General features: G+C 46.2%; 1 protein-coding gene across 1 annotated transcript in view; it reads right to left on the reverse strand.

The window, feature by feature from the left end:
- Nucleotides 1-5,099: 5,099 nt before the first annotated feature.
- LOC144694087 (uncharacterized) overlaps nucleotides 5,100-13,918 on the reverse strand; it is a 34,183-nt gene continuing 25,364 nt past the window's right edge. Inside the window, exons 10-13 of the mRNA XM_078564448.1 lie at nucleotides 13,259-13,477; nucleotides 8,780-8,932; nucleotides 6,228-6,399; nucleotides 5,100-5,253 (exon numbers count right to left, since the gene is read on the reverse strand). Coding sequence (XP_078420574.1) covers nucleotides 5,100-5,253; nucleotides 6,228-6,399; nucleotides 8,780-8,932; nucleotides 13,259-13,477 — 698 coding nt within the window. The remainder of the gene's footprint in view (nucleotides 5,254-6,227; nucleotides 6,400-8,779; nucleotides 8,933-13,258; nucleotides 13,478-13,918) is intronic.

The raw sequence follows: 13,918 nt of genomic DNA on the forward strand, positions 1-13,918 counted from the left end.
GCTGCAATCAGGGCACTAGGTATTTGCTCAGTTTTGAGCCAATGCTTTTATCTCTAAGAGGTGCATTTAAATCTCAGCCAGGGCCCTTATCGCACTGGTGGAAGCTTTTTCACTTACCACATCAGATGCTTTTATGTTTTCTGCTGTACTTCAGCACCTACCAGGAGGTGGGTTAACATTTCACCCAAATGAATTACTCTGACTATCACAGCTAAGAGAGGGATGACTTACATCATCGCATTTTGTTGGGTTCAGCTTCATTCCAGAAGTGAAATAATAAACTATTTATCTCAAAAAGTCACCCGTCACTAAATAAATAATCCTTTAACCAAATCCTAAGACATCTGAAAGCTGGTTAGGCCGTATTTTCCTTACCTCGTGGTCCTGTAAATCCATGTTCACCAGGAATACCTGAGGTCCCCCGGGTACCTTTCTCGTACAAGATAATGGGCGGTGAATCTTCCCCTGGATCCCCTATTTCTCCTAAAACAAAGCAATTGAAATTTTAATGTTAGTACAATAATTTTTCTGTAGCTTTAATAACATAACCAGTTTGAACTCCCTAAAAATGATTGCAGTCCCTCAGATCCCTTCACGGAAATTACATTTTTGAAATAGTTTGAAAGGGTTGGAGATTTTGAATTGCCAAAAGAATCACCAGAGGTCAAGAATTACAGCAGCCCAGTTACCAGGCGACCAAGATAATTTAGTAGTTAGTTGTGGGCTATATGTTATGTTGCAGTCTAATTTAAAGTGAGTGCTTCCTTCAATCTCCATATTGAAACAAAAAGGGGCAATTTTAATTTGGCAGAAAGTAGGCAGGCATTTAAAATCACCAAGAGGACTTTCCTGCCTATGTCCTGTTTTCTTCCCAAGACTTTGATTTTTCAAAGAATCGGTGTGTCAAACAACTGTTGCAATTAATATGTGGAAATGATTACAGAGGCAAGGAGAGTCTAGTCTGATATTGCACAGTAACAATTTCATGATTACTCAATTTCATGTTAATTATTACTCAGAATTGAAGCACTTTAAACAGAAGCACAATCCAGTCATAAAGCACCATATAACCTGGAGTACAAGTTTGGCTGATCTATCAAATTCATCAACTTCTTCTCTAGGTTAGCAAGGCTATTCGAGCTGAAAGTACCTTCTTGCAAAATTTAAATAAGTAGCGTTTGAGTGTTGTATGTTACAATAAAGGACTCAGTTGATTGAAGGACAGAATTTTCTGGATGGCGGGGGGGAGCATGGGGTGCGGAGCGGGCTCGATCACCATTCGCGATTGGGTGCGCGCCGCCATTTTATGCGGGTGGGCCCATTAAGGCCCGCCCAGCATACTTCATGACTCCCATGCACAGTGAGAGTGGGCGGGTGGCAGCGGGTACAGTCACCCCGCTGGGTCCAATGACGACCCAGCGGCCTGAATAAAGGAAGGCCTGGCAGCCTTGGAAAAGCTGGGTAAAGGGCTCTGCAGAGGGGCAATGGAGGTGACGCAAGGGTGGAGGGTAGGCCATTGGCGCAGGCCAGGCCGGAGGGTAGGGTGGGGGGGGCCAGTGTGCCCCTTGTTTTTCCGATGACTGCCTTGCTGTCCTCCTCGAGGAGGTGGCAGCACGGCGGGAGGTACTGGTTCCCCAGGAGGGGAGGAGGAGACCCCCCACATGATGAAACGTGCCTGGGAGGAGGTGGTGGAGGTGGTGAGCTCCCGCAACATGGTGCGGCGCACCTGGATCCAGTGTCGCAAGCGCTTCAGCAACTTGTTGTGCTCTGGAAGGGTGAGGACAATGTTGGCATTGGTCACTTACCCAACAGGTCAGCTTTCCCCCTGCTGACCCCCCCCCCAACCAATGTCTGAGTGTAGTGACTGCATTGAATCATTGACGGCATGCATCCTTTGCTGGGTGGGCCAGCAGATGTTGCCCATGCCGAGGTCAGCCTGAGAGGGTGGTGAAGAGATGGGTTCTGCACCCGCAGCATGTGTTACACTGAGACTCGCATGACTGTTTTGGGGACAACCTGGAGGAGCTGCATCTAGGCGCAGTGCTGGAACTCCAGGACATGTCCAAGTCAGGGTGATGAGATGCTGGGAGGGGAGCTTCAAGGTGGCGTGGCAACGAACCATCTGCTGCCCTCTGCGCTCCACGTGCCTGCGCCTCCTTGCTATGGAAGGATATACCATGTGGTGTCTAATGTGATGCAAGCAGAATGCAGCCAAGGGGGGGTGTGGAGACAGGCATTGTACCTTTGTATGAGTGTTTGGCAGCAGCGGGGTGAGGAGGCTCTGGAGCCCTGATGTGTCCCACTCTGGGTGGGGTGGGCCGAGCGCCAAGAGAGTCCATGTGCAACTTGCGCAAATCAATGCTCTTCTCTCATTTTCAGGAGAAGAATACTCATAACGCTGCAGAGCGTGTGAGGACTGGCGGCGGCCAGGCGCAGATCGCCATTCTCAGCCGGTTTGAGCAGGAGGCCCTGGATTTGGAGAGGTGCCATGCACCCAGGTCCACTGGTATCGGTGAGGCTGGGGTCCCACGGCCAGGTATTTATGCCCAGCAGTGAGGTCAGCATTGTTCTCCCAACAGCCATAGCACTGCTGAATGTTAAGTGATTTTATTTTGCAACATGGCTTGACCATTGCTTATGGAAGGATGAGCGCATAATGACAGGGATGGACTTTGTCATTGTCTCCACGTTAAGTGATCCACTGTACTTGTTCTTCCTTTCAGCACCAGTGGAGCAGGGCCGGGAGGAGGAGCAGCAGAGGCCCCCTCTCACACCTGAGGGGCCTGAAGTCTCACCAGCTTCACACCATCTCTGCCAGGCAGGTACCAGCACAGATACTAGCTCCTCGGTGGGAATTAGAACATCGGCTAGTGTCCCGGGCACAGCGGTGAGGGCACTTCACAGTTGCTAGAGGAGCTGGTAGAGACAGAGAGTGCCCATGGCACCAGCAGTCGGAGGACTGCAGGAGACCAGGCACATGCTCAGTCGGTGCCTGATGATGTGCCTCTGGAGTCGTCCTCGACACAGCAGAGGACGACCGCCAAGGTCATCGAGGCCAACAGGACAGCAGAGTCAGCAGGCTGTCTCAGATGCCACTCCCAGCGATGGGGCAGCACCAAGACTTGGCACTCAGAAATGTAAACATAAGGCACTTTGGGCACACCAGGGGTTTATCACTGGTGATTTTGTGTTGGCCCGAGATGAGGTCCTTATGATTTGTTTTGAATTGGAACACTGTCATTTTTTTGGCTTAAGTTTCTTTGCTTGTGATATTAAATTCAGACATGTGACCATGGCTGAGGGTGCCTCTTTTCTTATTCATGTGTATGGTTTCCAAAAATGCTAGGAGTGCTTTGTGGGACATTCAGCTTTATTAACAAGGCCCTTAGTTACTGTTCCTAACCTGGCAGATTTGGCACTTAGGTATCGAGTATGGAGCCTGCAGCCCAGGCTTGTCCTGGAGGTCCATCTGTGGTGAACTAGCTGCAGGTTCTTTGGATTAAATCCTCCTGGGTGTCCCTGCCTCCCTGCAGTATGGCCGGGTCAGCGTCTACCCCCTCAGCATTTCCCTGTGTGTGCTCATCCTCAGACTCACTGCTGGACTTGTCATGTGCAGCCGCAGCCACTGCATCTGCATCTTCATCGTCCACTGCGACCCCCTTTCCAGCGCAAGATTGTGTAGAGCGCAGCATGCAACCACTATCACCGAGACACGATCTGGGGGGTACTGGAGTGCGCCCCCTGAGCGGTCCAGGAATCGGAATCGCATTTTGAGAAGACCGATGGTTCTCTCCACCACAGCCCTTGTGGAGGCATGGCTCCTATTGTACCGCTGCTCAGCTTCTGTTCTTGGATGGCGGAGAGGCGTCATGAGCCACCTTCTGAGGGGATAGCCCTTGTCACCCAGCAGCCATCCATCCAGCCGGGCTGGAGCACTGAAGAGCCCCGGCACCTGGGAGTGTCTGAGGATGTAGGCGTCGTGGGAGCTGCCTGGGTACTTTGCACAGACTTGTAGAATCTGCATCCTGTGATCACACACTATCTGCACGTTCATGGAGTGGAAGCCCTTCCTGTTGACGAAGGCACCGGGCTCACCTGCTGGCGCCTTGATGGCCACATGTGTGCAGTCTATTGCACCCTGGAAACCAGCAATGGCTGCGAAGCCTCTGGCTCGCTTTGTCTGGCTTGCCTGGTCTCAACGGAAGTGGATGAAGGTCAATGCATGTCTGAACAGAGCATCTGTAACCTGTTTGACACAAGTGTGGACAGCTGATTGGGAGATACCGCAAAGATCAACCACTGAGCCCTGGAAGGAGCCAGAGGCATAGAAGTTGAGGGCAGCTGTAACCTTTAGAACCACTGGCATGGGGTGTCCACCCACACAATTAGGGGAGATCTCAGGACCAATCATCTGACACCCTTTCACATTTTTGTCATTGTTCTATGCCAGACAGTCTTTCATCAACGCTTAAGACCAGGAAGTAGGACAACACGTGAGGTATTTATGAACTACCAGGACAGGCTAACAAATTGTTCATTGTTTTCGGTCTTCAAGAAAATAACTTAATTAGTATTTAACAATCTTTCCTCTCAATCCTTCTTTAAACTTGTGTGAGTACAGCTTGCTTTAAAGATAATAATTATTTAAAATATAATTATTTTCCAAACTCTTTCTACCGAAAAATGGTCAGCATTGTGACAATTCCTTATATGTTGTTTTCATCATTCAAGTTGGGCCACCCTGTGACTTTTGACCACGCAAGAGGTAGGTATAAAGGGAGACAGAGAAAATACACCAGATCACACTCACACTCTTTCAAACTGAACTCAAGAACTCAAGGTGTGTGGTTGAAGAATGTCCTGTGATGCAGGAGATGTAAAGAAAGGAAGAATTTTTTAAAGTGAAGAAAGAGAGATAGGGAGATAGAGAGAGAGAGAGAGAACTTCATGCCCCAATCCACCGTTAAAGACAAAAGAATTGTCATTATTGTCGTAATAGAAATGCTGATCCCTGTAATTAAATAGCTCCGTTGCTATTTTAGTTAATGTATTTGAAGAAAATGTCACAACACATTAGATTCCTAAAGTAAAAAGAAAATTCAATGTTTGATACCTTTTCTTCCTTGAACTCCTGTTTCTCCATCAGGGCCTCTTATTCCCCCATCGCCTTGTAGTCCTGCTTGTCCAGGAATTCCTGGAAGTCCTCGTGGACCTGGTGCTCCTGGAAATCCCTGAATGCCTTGGCTACCTTGACTGCCTAATCCATGAGAAGAATGCACTCAATGAGTGAATGATCTCACATATTATGAGGTGTACTTTTCAGTAAGTTATTACAGAAGTCGTCAGTAATTACAATAATGTTCCATTCAGTCAGCGACTCCTTTTTTAGGCTTTCTCCTTCCCCTCAAATGGCTGATTGGTTTTACCTCGTGAGTGGTTGCCGCAGGTTTGATTCTGAGTCTGAACCGACTCCATCCGAAACAAAGTGGGGAACTGAAATTTCCCAATGATGGTAACAGGAAAACCAATGGGGTGTGTGCGTTTGTATGTGTAGGGAAGACAGGATTGGGCTTAGCTGTGCTGGCCAAGTTGCTGAACATATTGCCAGCGTGAGTACGGCTCTCATGTTAGAAATAGCCACTTGTGTAGGGTACTACAGAAAATCTAGAGCTTCTGGAGCTGTGGGAGGGAAGGATATTTATAATGGAAAAAAAAACATTTTTAGGTCCTCACTGTACGACCATCAATGAACTGTCAAGTGATCTTGTGAGAAGTTCAGCACTGATTTTCACATGACTAGGTCAATTCCTATACCTGAAACCTGATTAGCTGGAAATCTTCCAGTTGGACAAACAACAAAAATAAAGACCCACCAATTTAGCAATTGTGTAATTTTCTAGAGTTTTTTAATGGAATTACCTAATAATGTTCACTCATGGTCTTTTAATATCTGCTTGGCAATTTGTTAATGACCACTGTCAGGAAAGGAGGGAACTGAAGGGGTAAGTATAAAGGGTACTAATAGGCACTTTGTAGTAGGGGGAGGGTTATGTGATTAATAATTTGCGTTATAAGTAAAAGTCATCTGATTTTCCCCCTAATTGATGAGCTGGATTAATACTCAGCACCTGTAGGATGAGAAATAATGAAGAGCCTATTGTTAAAATGTGAGATTATTTCAATTATCAATTAGTTACCATCAGGAAATATGAGGTATTTGACATAACCTACCTGTTTGACCAGGAAACCCAGAGGTTCCACTGTTGCCCATAGGACCTGGCGGGCCTTGAATGCCAATTGAACCAGGCATTCCTGGAATTCCAGGAATTCCTTGAATTCCTTTCAAACCTGTTGGGCCTAAGGGACCTGGGTTTCCTAGAAATCCTTTCAGAGATCGACCTGAAACAGGAAAAATATTAAATATTCAGTAGTTTTCACTTATGGGCACACATTAGAATAAAAAGCACTATATTCCCTAGGGTTGTGTGTTTTTTGGTGAGGTGAGGGAGGTGGAATGGAAGCTGAGTTGTCCATCTGCACCCGCCCCCGCCCCCGCCATCTCAGCTCATCCAATCAAGTGTGGCCACCCGGCAGGAAGGAGGCCAATCAGAGGCACAAAGAAGGGCTCTGCATCCAATCGGAACTGTATAACGAGAAGTCATGCGGCAGAGGGGTAAGCAAATAGGCAGTCGGACACGGGCTACAAGTTTAAAGGCCCCCTCCTCTCTGAATGTCTATTTTTTAATGAAGGCTCAAAAAGCTCAAAATGAATTAAAAATAAACATACAGACACTGCCAACTTCACCAACAATCTCTGCTGCTACATTCAGCCATGGCCTTTTCTTCTACCCTTGTGCCACCTCGTCAAAGCTGCCGCATAACATTCCTGCGTGCGTCCCGATGTCATACCACGCTTGCGCGATATTTCAGTCAGCGAGCGTGTGCGAAGATAGGAAGCATGCCCACCGACAAGTGAGGGGGCAATTAAGCCCATTAAAGTTCCAACTGTCCCTGATTTTACATGGTCTTTCTAACCTCACGGTTGCTGGATGGGCAAATCTGCCAGGCAAAAAGCATGAGGTTTCCGTTATTAAATTTTTTTTTAAAAGTATGGACAGAATTCTCATCATGTGTATGTTGAGGTGACTGATTCTGATCATTTCTGGACATTTTTTTCCAGATTTTAAAATCTTTATTTATTGCTTTTACATTCCTCAGCTCCCAAAGCTCTGCCTTCAGGGAGCTTTCATTCCGCGCTCCCCCCCGCACTGTCAGCGCCCGCCCTCCTCCCGCCGCCCCCCCCCCCCCTACCCCAGCAGTGCTCAGCATTTCAGCGCCTGTTTCGCTCTGGCTGGCTGTTAATTGGCCAGCCGGTGTGAAATCGCGGTTAGGGGGCCAATCGCGGGCGTCGGTCTGCTCCCCAACCGCTCCCAGGGCCCGCCAATCGCGCCCGCACACCCACCTAAAAGTCCTGCCCAACGGACTGCCAATCACAAAAATGGGATTAAAGTATATTTTTAATGTCTCCTCCTATGTGTTGCCAGGGACAAGTTTTGTAACAATGGGGAGTTGTGAAGAAAATCTGGTGATAAAAGCATTGCAGGAAGGAAGTGTGACAGTTACTGTAAGTGTGCATCATATAAGACTTTCAACAGTATGTTCTAGTGCAAAATGTAGGCCTGGGCTTTATAAGGCAGAAGCTTGGAGGCTACATTTTAGGTGCTAAGGAAGTGGTTTACATATGAAATCAATAAAGGCGCTGGACAAATTCTATATAGTCAAGCAACTCAGAACATAGAAAGTTATTGAAACGTATATTTAAGGAAGAAGCTGAAACCATTAATGGGGGATCTTTCGCAAAATGAAATACGCATCCGATATTTGAGAGGAGGCGAGGGCAGTGATGGGGGAAGCATGGCTGTGGGGGAGAAAGTCAGAAATCCCTAAAACATGAAAAAAGTACTTTTTCCCCATCAGCTGGCCAGGTTGACAGGCTGCTGGCTGGGAAAAGCCAATTGTAGAAGGCTGTGGCTGGGAATGTTTGAGAGAGTGCCCAACAACCAGGAGAGATCATGTGAGAGAAGGAAAGGGAGTTGAACCCATGATCGGGAGGAAAGATGAACTGCAAGAGTTCAAAGGGCCGAAGTGGTGGAAGAGGGTGGCAGTCGAACAGGTGGAAGCAAGGAAAGGAGGAAGGTATTTTCACTGGACTAGTATTCCAGAGACCCAGGGTAATGCTCTGGGGACCCGGGTTCAAATCCCACCATGGCAGATAGTGAATTTTGAATTCAATAAAAATCTGGAATTAAACCATGAAACCATTGTTCATTGTCGTAAAAACCCATCTGGTTCACTAATGTCCTTTAGGGAAGGAAATCTTCAATCCTTACCTGGTCTGGCCTGCATCTGACTAGGGCAATTAGGGATGGGCAATAAATGTTGCAGCAATGCTCACATCCCATGAACGAATAAAAAAGAAAAGATTTTGGGGCAGCAGGCAGTGGAGTTGGACAAGCAATCGGCAAGGAAGAAGGCCCTGGATTATGGGCTTGCGGGGCACAGTCATGGTAGAAGATTTGCTTGAGGGGCTGGAGGGCCAGCCATAAAAAATGGTGGGTTGGAGTCATGTTACAGGGTTTTTTTAATTTTTAATCCGCCTGACTCTCTCCCACCTGCTATGGGGTAAGGTTGAAATGTTGGCCATGTCTTTCTGATGTGAATTGGTTTCTGCATGTGTGACTCCCCCAGTTATTTCCACAATATTTCAAATACCCTTCACCTTGGGGCCCCGGTGAACCTGTACGCCCTGGAGGCCCAACTGGACCCTCTTCTCCTTTCTCTGCAGGGAAACCTGGTGGACCAGGATTCCCTGGCTGTCCAGGCAGGCCTCGATCGCCTTTACAACCTGGGAATCCTGGGACTCCATCACGCCCTAAAAACAATGGAAACAAATAATAATTGTTACTTAGAATAGAAACTGGGCATGCCGTGATTTCAAAATTACTGCTCAGAAAATGCACTGTGGTAATGTTTAATATATTCACCTTAAGTTCTTCATTCTGCTATTTTGGAGTAGGTATTAAATTGTTTCAAGGTGAATGTATTCCATAGGAGAATTTCAGTCAGGAGGCACAATTTACCATTTACCATTTTTACCACACATTTACCATTAGTTCCCTGTAAGCAACTCAAAGTAAGAAATTTGGACTGATCCACAAAGAAATTCCTCAGTGCGATATGTTAGAGCACTGGTTAAATTCCTGTGTGGTACATTTGAACAAGATCATTACCGCAACATAAATATATTAGTGAATTTGTTAAAATTGTACTTACAGGAACTTAATGCAAATGCATTAGCCAGTGTACATAGTGCACTGGCCTCAGTTCTAGCCTTGAAATTATTCTTGTCCTGTTCAATAAATTCAAATTGGAATCTCAGCGCTGAATGATATTAAAAGTTATAATGGTTGGATGGAAATGGCAAGGGGTGAAAACAAGACTGCAAAATACTACAGAAAGCTGGCGTTAAGATTATGAGAACCAAAATATTTGAAAATGGTCAATAAATGTCTTAAATTTATCCTTTGTCACTAGGTATCAGTACCAATACCAATAAGGAGGATGGACTAATAGGAATAAGGAAATAAAATTCTAAGTAGGCCTTTATTCAAAACACTGAGGTGAACCAAAGAATTATAAACGTGTTTACTCATGTCCTCTGCCTCTTCATAGCCTGGGCTATGAATTTGCAAAGACATCACAAGAAATGAACCCCATCTAATGAATTGTGCTTGTTGAATTTGATTTGCAACATGATAGGAATAACCCATGAGGTCTCATGGCATCAAGTCAAACATAGGCAAGGAAACCTCCTGCTGATTACCACATACTGCCTCCCCCTCAGATGATGAATCAGTACTGCTCCGTGTTGAACACCACTTGGAGGAAGCGCTGAGGGTGGAAAGGGCGCAGAACGTAGACTGGGTGGAGGACATCAATGTCCATCACCGAGAGTAGCTCAATGGCACCAGTACAGACTGAGCTGGCCAAGTCCTAAAGGACATAGCTGCTAGACTGGGTCTGCAGTAGGTGGTGAGGGAGCCAACAAGAAGGAAAAACATACTTGACCTCATCCTCACCAACCTGCCTGCCACAGATGCATCTGTCCATGACATTATCGGTAGGAGTGACCGCCATACAGTCCTTCTGGAGACGAAGTCCCATTTTCACATTGAGGATACCCTCCATCGTGTTGTGTGGCACTACCACCATGCTAAATGGATAGATTTTGAACAGATCTAGCAACTCAAGACTGGGCATCCATGAGGCAGTGTGGGCCATCAGCAGCAGAATTTCACTCAAACACAATCTGTAACCTCATGGCCTGGCATATCCCCCACTCTAACATTACCACCAAGCCAGGGGATCAACCCTGATTCAATGAAAATTGAAGGAGGGCATGCCAGGAGTAGGACCAGGCATACCTAAGAATGAGGCGTCAACATGGTGAAGCTACAACACAGGACTATTTGTGTGCCAAACAGCATAAGCAGCAAGTGATAGACAGAGCTAAGCGATCCCACAACCAACGTATCAGATCTAAGCTCTGCAGCCCCGCCACATCCAGTCGTGAATGGTGTGGACAATTAAATAACTCACTGGAGGAGGAGGCTCCACAAATATCCCCATCCTCAATGATGGAGGAGCCCGGCACATTAGTGCAAAAGATAAGACTGAAGTATTTGCGACAATCTTCAGCCAGAAGTGCCGAGTGGATGATCCATCACGGCCTCCTCCAGGGGCACCCTGCATCACAGATGCCAGTCTTCAGACAATTCGATTCACTCCACATGAAATCAAAAAACAGCTGAGGGCACTGGATACTGCAAAGGCTATGGACCCTGACAATATTCCGCCAATAGTACTGAAGACTTGTGCTCCAGAACTTGCCGTGCCCCTAGCCAAGCTGTTCCAGCACAGCTACAACACCGGCATCTACTCCGCAGTGTGGAAAATTGCCCAGGTATGTCCTGTACAAAAAAAGCAGGACAAATCCAGGCCAGCCAATTTATGCCCCATCAGTCTACTCTCGATCATCAGTAAAGTGATGGAATGGGTCATCATTACTGCTATCAAGCAGCACTTGCTTAACAATAACCTGCTCACTGATGCTCAGTTTGGGTTCTGCCAGGGCCACTCAGCTCCTGACCTCATTATAGCCTTGGTTCAAACATGAATAAAGGGCTGAACTCCAGAGGTGAGGTGAGGTGAGAGTGACTGGCCTTGACATCAAGGCAGCATTTGACCAAGTGTGGCATCAAGGAGCCCTAGCAAAACTGGAGTCAATAGGAATCAGGGGGAAAGCTCTCCGCTGGTTGGAGCCATACCTAGCACAAAGGAAGATGGTTGTGGTTGTTGAAGGTCAATCATCTCAGTTCCAATGCATCACTGCAGGACTTCCTCAGGGTGGTGTTCTAGATCCAACCATCTTCAGCTGCTTCATCAATGATCTTCCTTCCATCATAAGGTCAGAAGTGGAGATGTTCGCTGATCATTGCACAATGCTCAGCACCATTCATGACTCCTCAGATACTGAAGCAGTCCATGTCTAAATGCAGCAAGACCTGGACAATATCCAGGCTTGGGCTAACAAATGACAAGTAACATTTGTGCCACACAAGCACCAGGCAATGACCATCTCCAACAAGGGAGAATCTAACCATTGCCCCTTGACATTCAATGGCATTACCATCCCTGAATCCCCCATTATCAACATCCTGGGGTTACCATTGACCAGAAACTGGATTAGGCCAGCCATATAAATGCTGTGGCTACAAGAGCGGGTCAGAAGCTAAGAATCCTGTGGCGAGTAACTCACGTCTTGACTTCCCAAAGCCTGTCCACCATCTACAAGGCACAAATCAGGAGTGTGATGAAATACTCGCCACTTGGCTGGAAGAGTGCAGCTCCAACAACACTCAAGAAGCTCAACACCATCCAGGACAAAGCATCCCCCTTGATTGGTATCCCACCCACAAACATTCAGTCTGTCTGCCACTGATGAACAGTAGCAGCAGTGTGTACCATCTACAAGATGCACTGCAGGAACTCACCAAGGTTTCTTAGACACCACCTTCCAAACCTACAACCACTACCATCTAGGAGAAGGACAGCAGACACATGCGACCACCGCCGCCTGGAAGTTCACCCCAAAGCCACTCACCATCCTGACTTGGAAATATATCGACGTTCCTTCACTGTCGCTGGGTCAAAATTCTGGAGCTTGCTCTCTCACAGCACTGTGGGTGTACCTACACAACATGGACTGCAGCGGTTCAAGAAGGCAGTTCACCACCACCTTCTGAAGGGCAACTAGGGATGGGCAACAAATGCTGGCCCAGCCAGTGGTGCCAACATCCCATGAATTAATTTTTTAAAAAACCCATGTAAAACTGAAAACAGTTTTCACTGAAGATCCATCTTGGCTCAGAACTCAACCCCTCATGCTCTTTAAATGATAAATAAAATGTATACTTTTATCAAGTATAATGATATATAAATCTCCAGGAAGGGAGTTATTTGCCAACAATTTAATGTCACTGTGTATAGGAGGCAGTATTTTCTTTTGTGAGATTCACATGCATGCAGGCTGTAATCTGCTGTTGGGTCTAATTCAGGCTGTTACATGACCTGTTGCTCTGCTCACTAACCTGTCCAATACACCAGCTGAATAGGAATAAAAAGGGGAAGGGGGTTTACTGACAGAGATGCTCTATGAGTCTGGTGCACTTAATGAGGTAAATATTTAAAGCCGCAAGTTTGCTGATTCATTTAAAACCAACATAATCACTTAACTTGCTATATATCACCGATCATCAAAAGGATTATCTGTACAGTTACTACTGCCTGAGTTTACTCTTTCTTCACAGTTTTAAATGCGATAAACCCGATAGATCGGAGACATGCCATAACTAAACATGTTCTGCGGAAAATTCTGCTCCAATTGCACCATTTTTGTAGAATATTGTTCACAGATGATATTCCAATAGCCAATAATCCTATTGCAAATCCATTTTATTGGGTCCCTATCTTACACTGTCGAAGAGGCAAAGTGCTAACAAATTTGTTTTAAAATAAGGATACATTGATAACCAGTACAAGACCTCAACCTCCATTATAAGCAATTAAGAATTAACCCTCAGGCCAATTTGATTAGTAGAAAATAAATAAAAGGAAAGAATTGTCTTTTGATTTTTACCTTGCCTTCCTGGAGGACCTGGGTCTCCAGTATCTCCACTTGCACCTGTCGAGCCTCTTCTTCCAAATGGTCCAGGGGCCCCTGGAGGACCATTATGTGAATCACCAGGTGGACCTTTTACTCCCGGAATACCTGGAATACCTGGAGAACCAGGAACTCCAGATTCTGAAGATCCAGGAGGTCCCTGATGACCTGGGTCACCAGCTGATCCTCGAAAACCTGAGAAGAAGAAAGAAGCTACAAGTCAGCTGAACTGCTGTTGACATGTTAAAAGTAAAAGCTAAAAACACAGATCCAGTGACCATATTGTATTATTGTCCGATGCTTCCCTCATTCCCATCTCTGCCTTTCCTGAATATTCATGACACCTTCCCAGATGTCATTGTCACAAGCATCTCCAGTAGTGCTGTTTTGGCAAAGATCACCACTCTTTATCTCTGGAATGCCATTACCTTCTCCAAGTATCCACTTGTTACCAACCTTCCTTAGCACTTTGCTGCTTGCTTCTCAAATAATGTTAATTTATCAAAATTTGACTGCTTTCTTCATATATGCTACTAATGGGGAAGTCTTATTGCAGATGTACAGGGCTTTGATGAGACTGCACCTGGAGTACCATCTGCAGTTTTGGTCTCCTTACAGACAGGTATACTTGCAACC

Source organism: Cetorhinus maximus, chromosome 19 (assembly GCF_964194155.1).
Source record: "Cetorhinus maximus chromosome 19, sCetMax3.hap1.1, whole genome shotgun sequence".
In the NCBI taxonomy this organism is placed as follows: domain Eukaryota; kingdom Metazoa; phylum Chordata; class Chondrichthyes; order Lamniformes; family Cetorhinidae; genus Cetorhinus; species Cetorhinus maximus.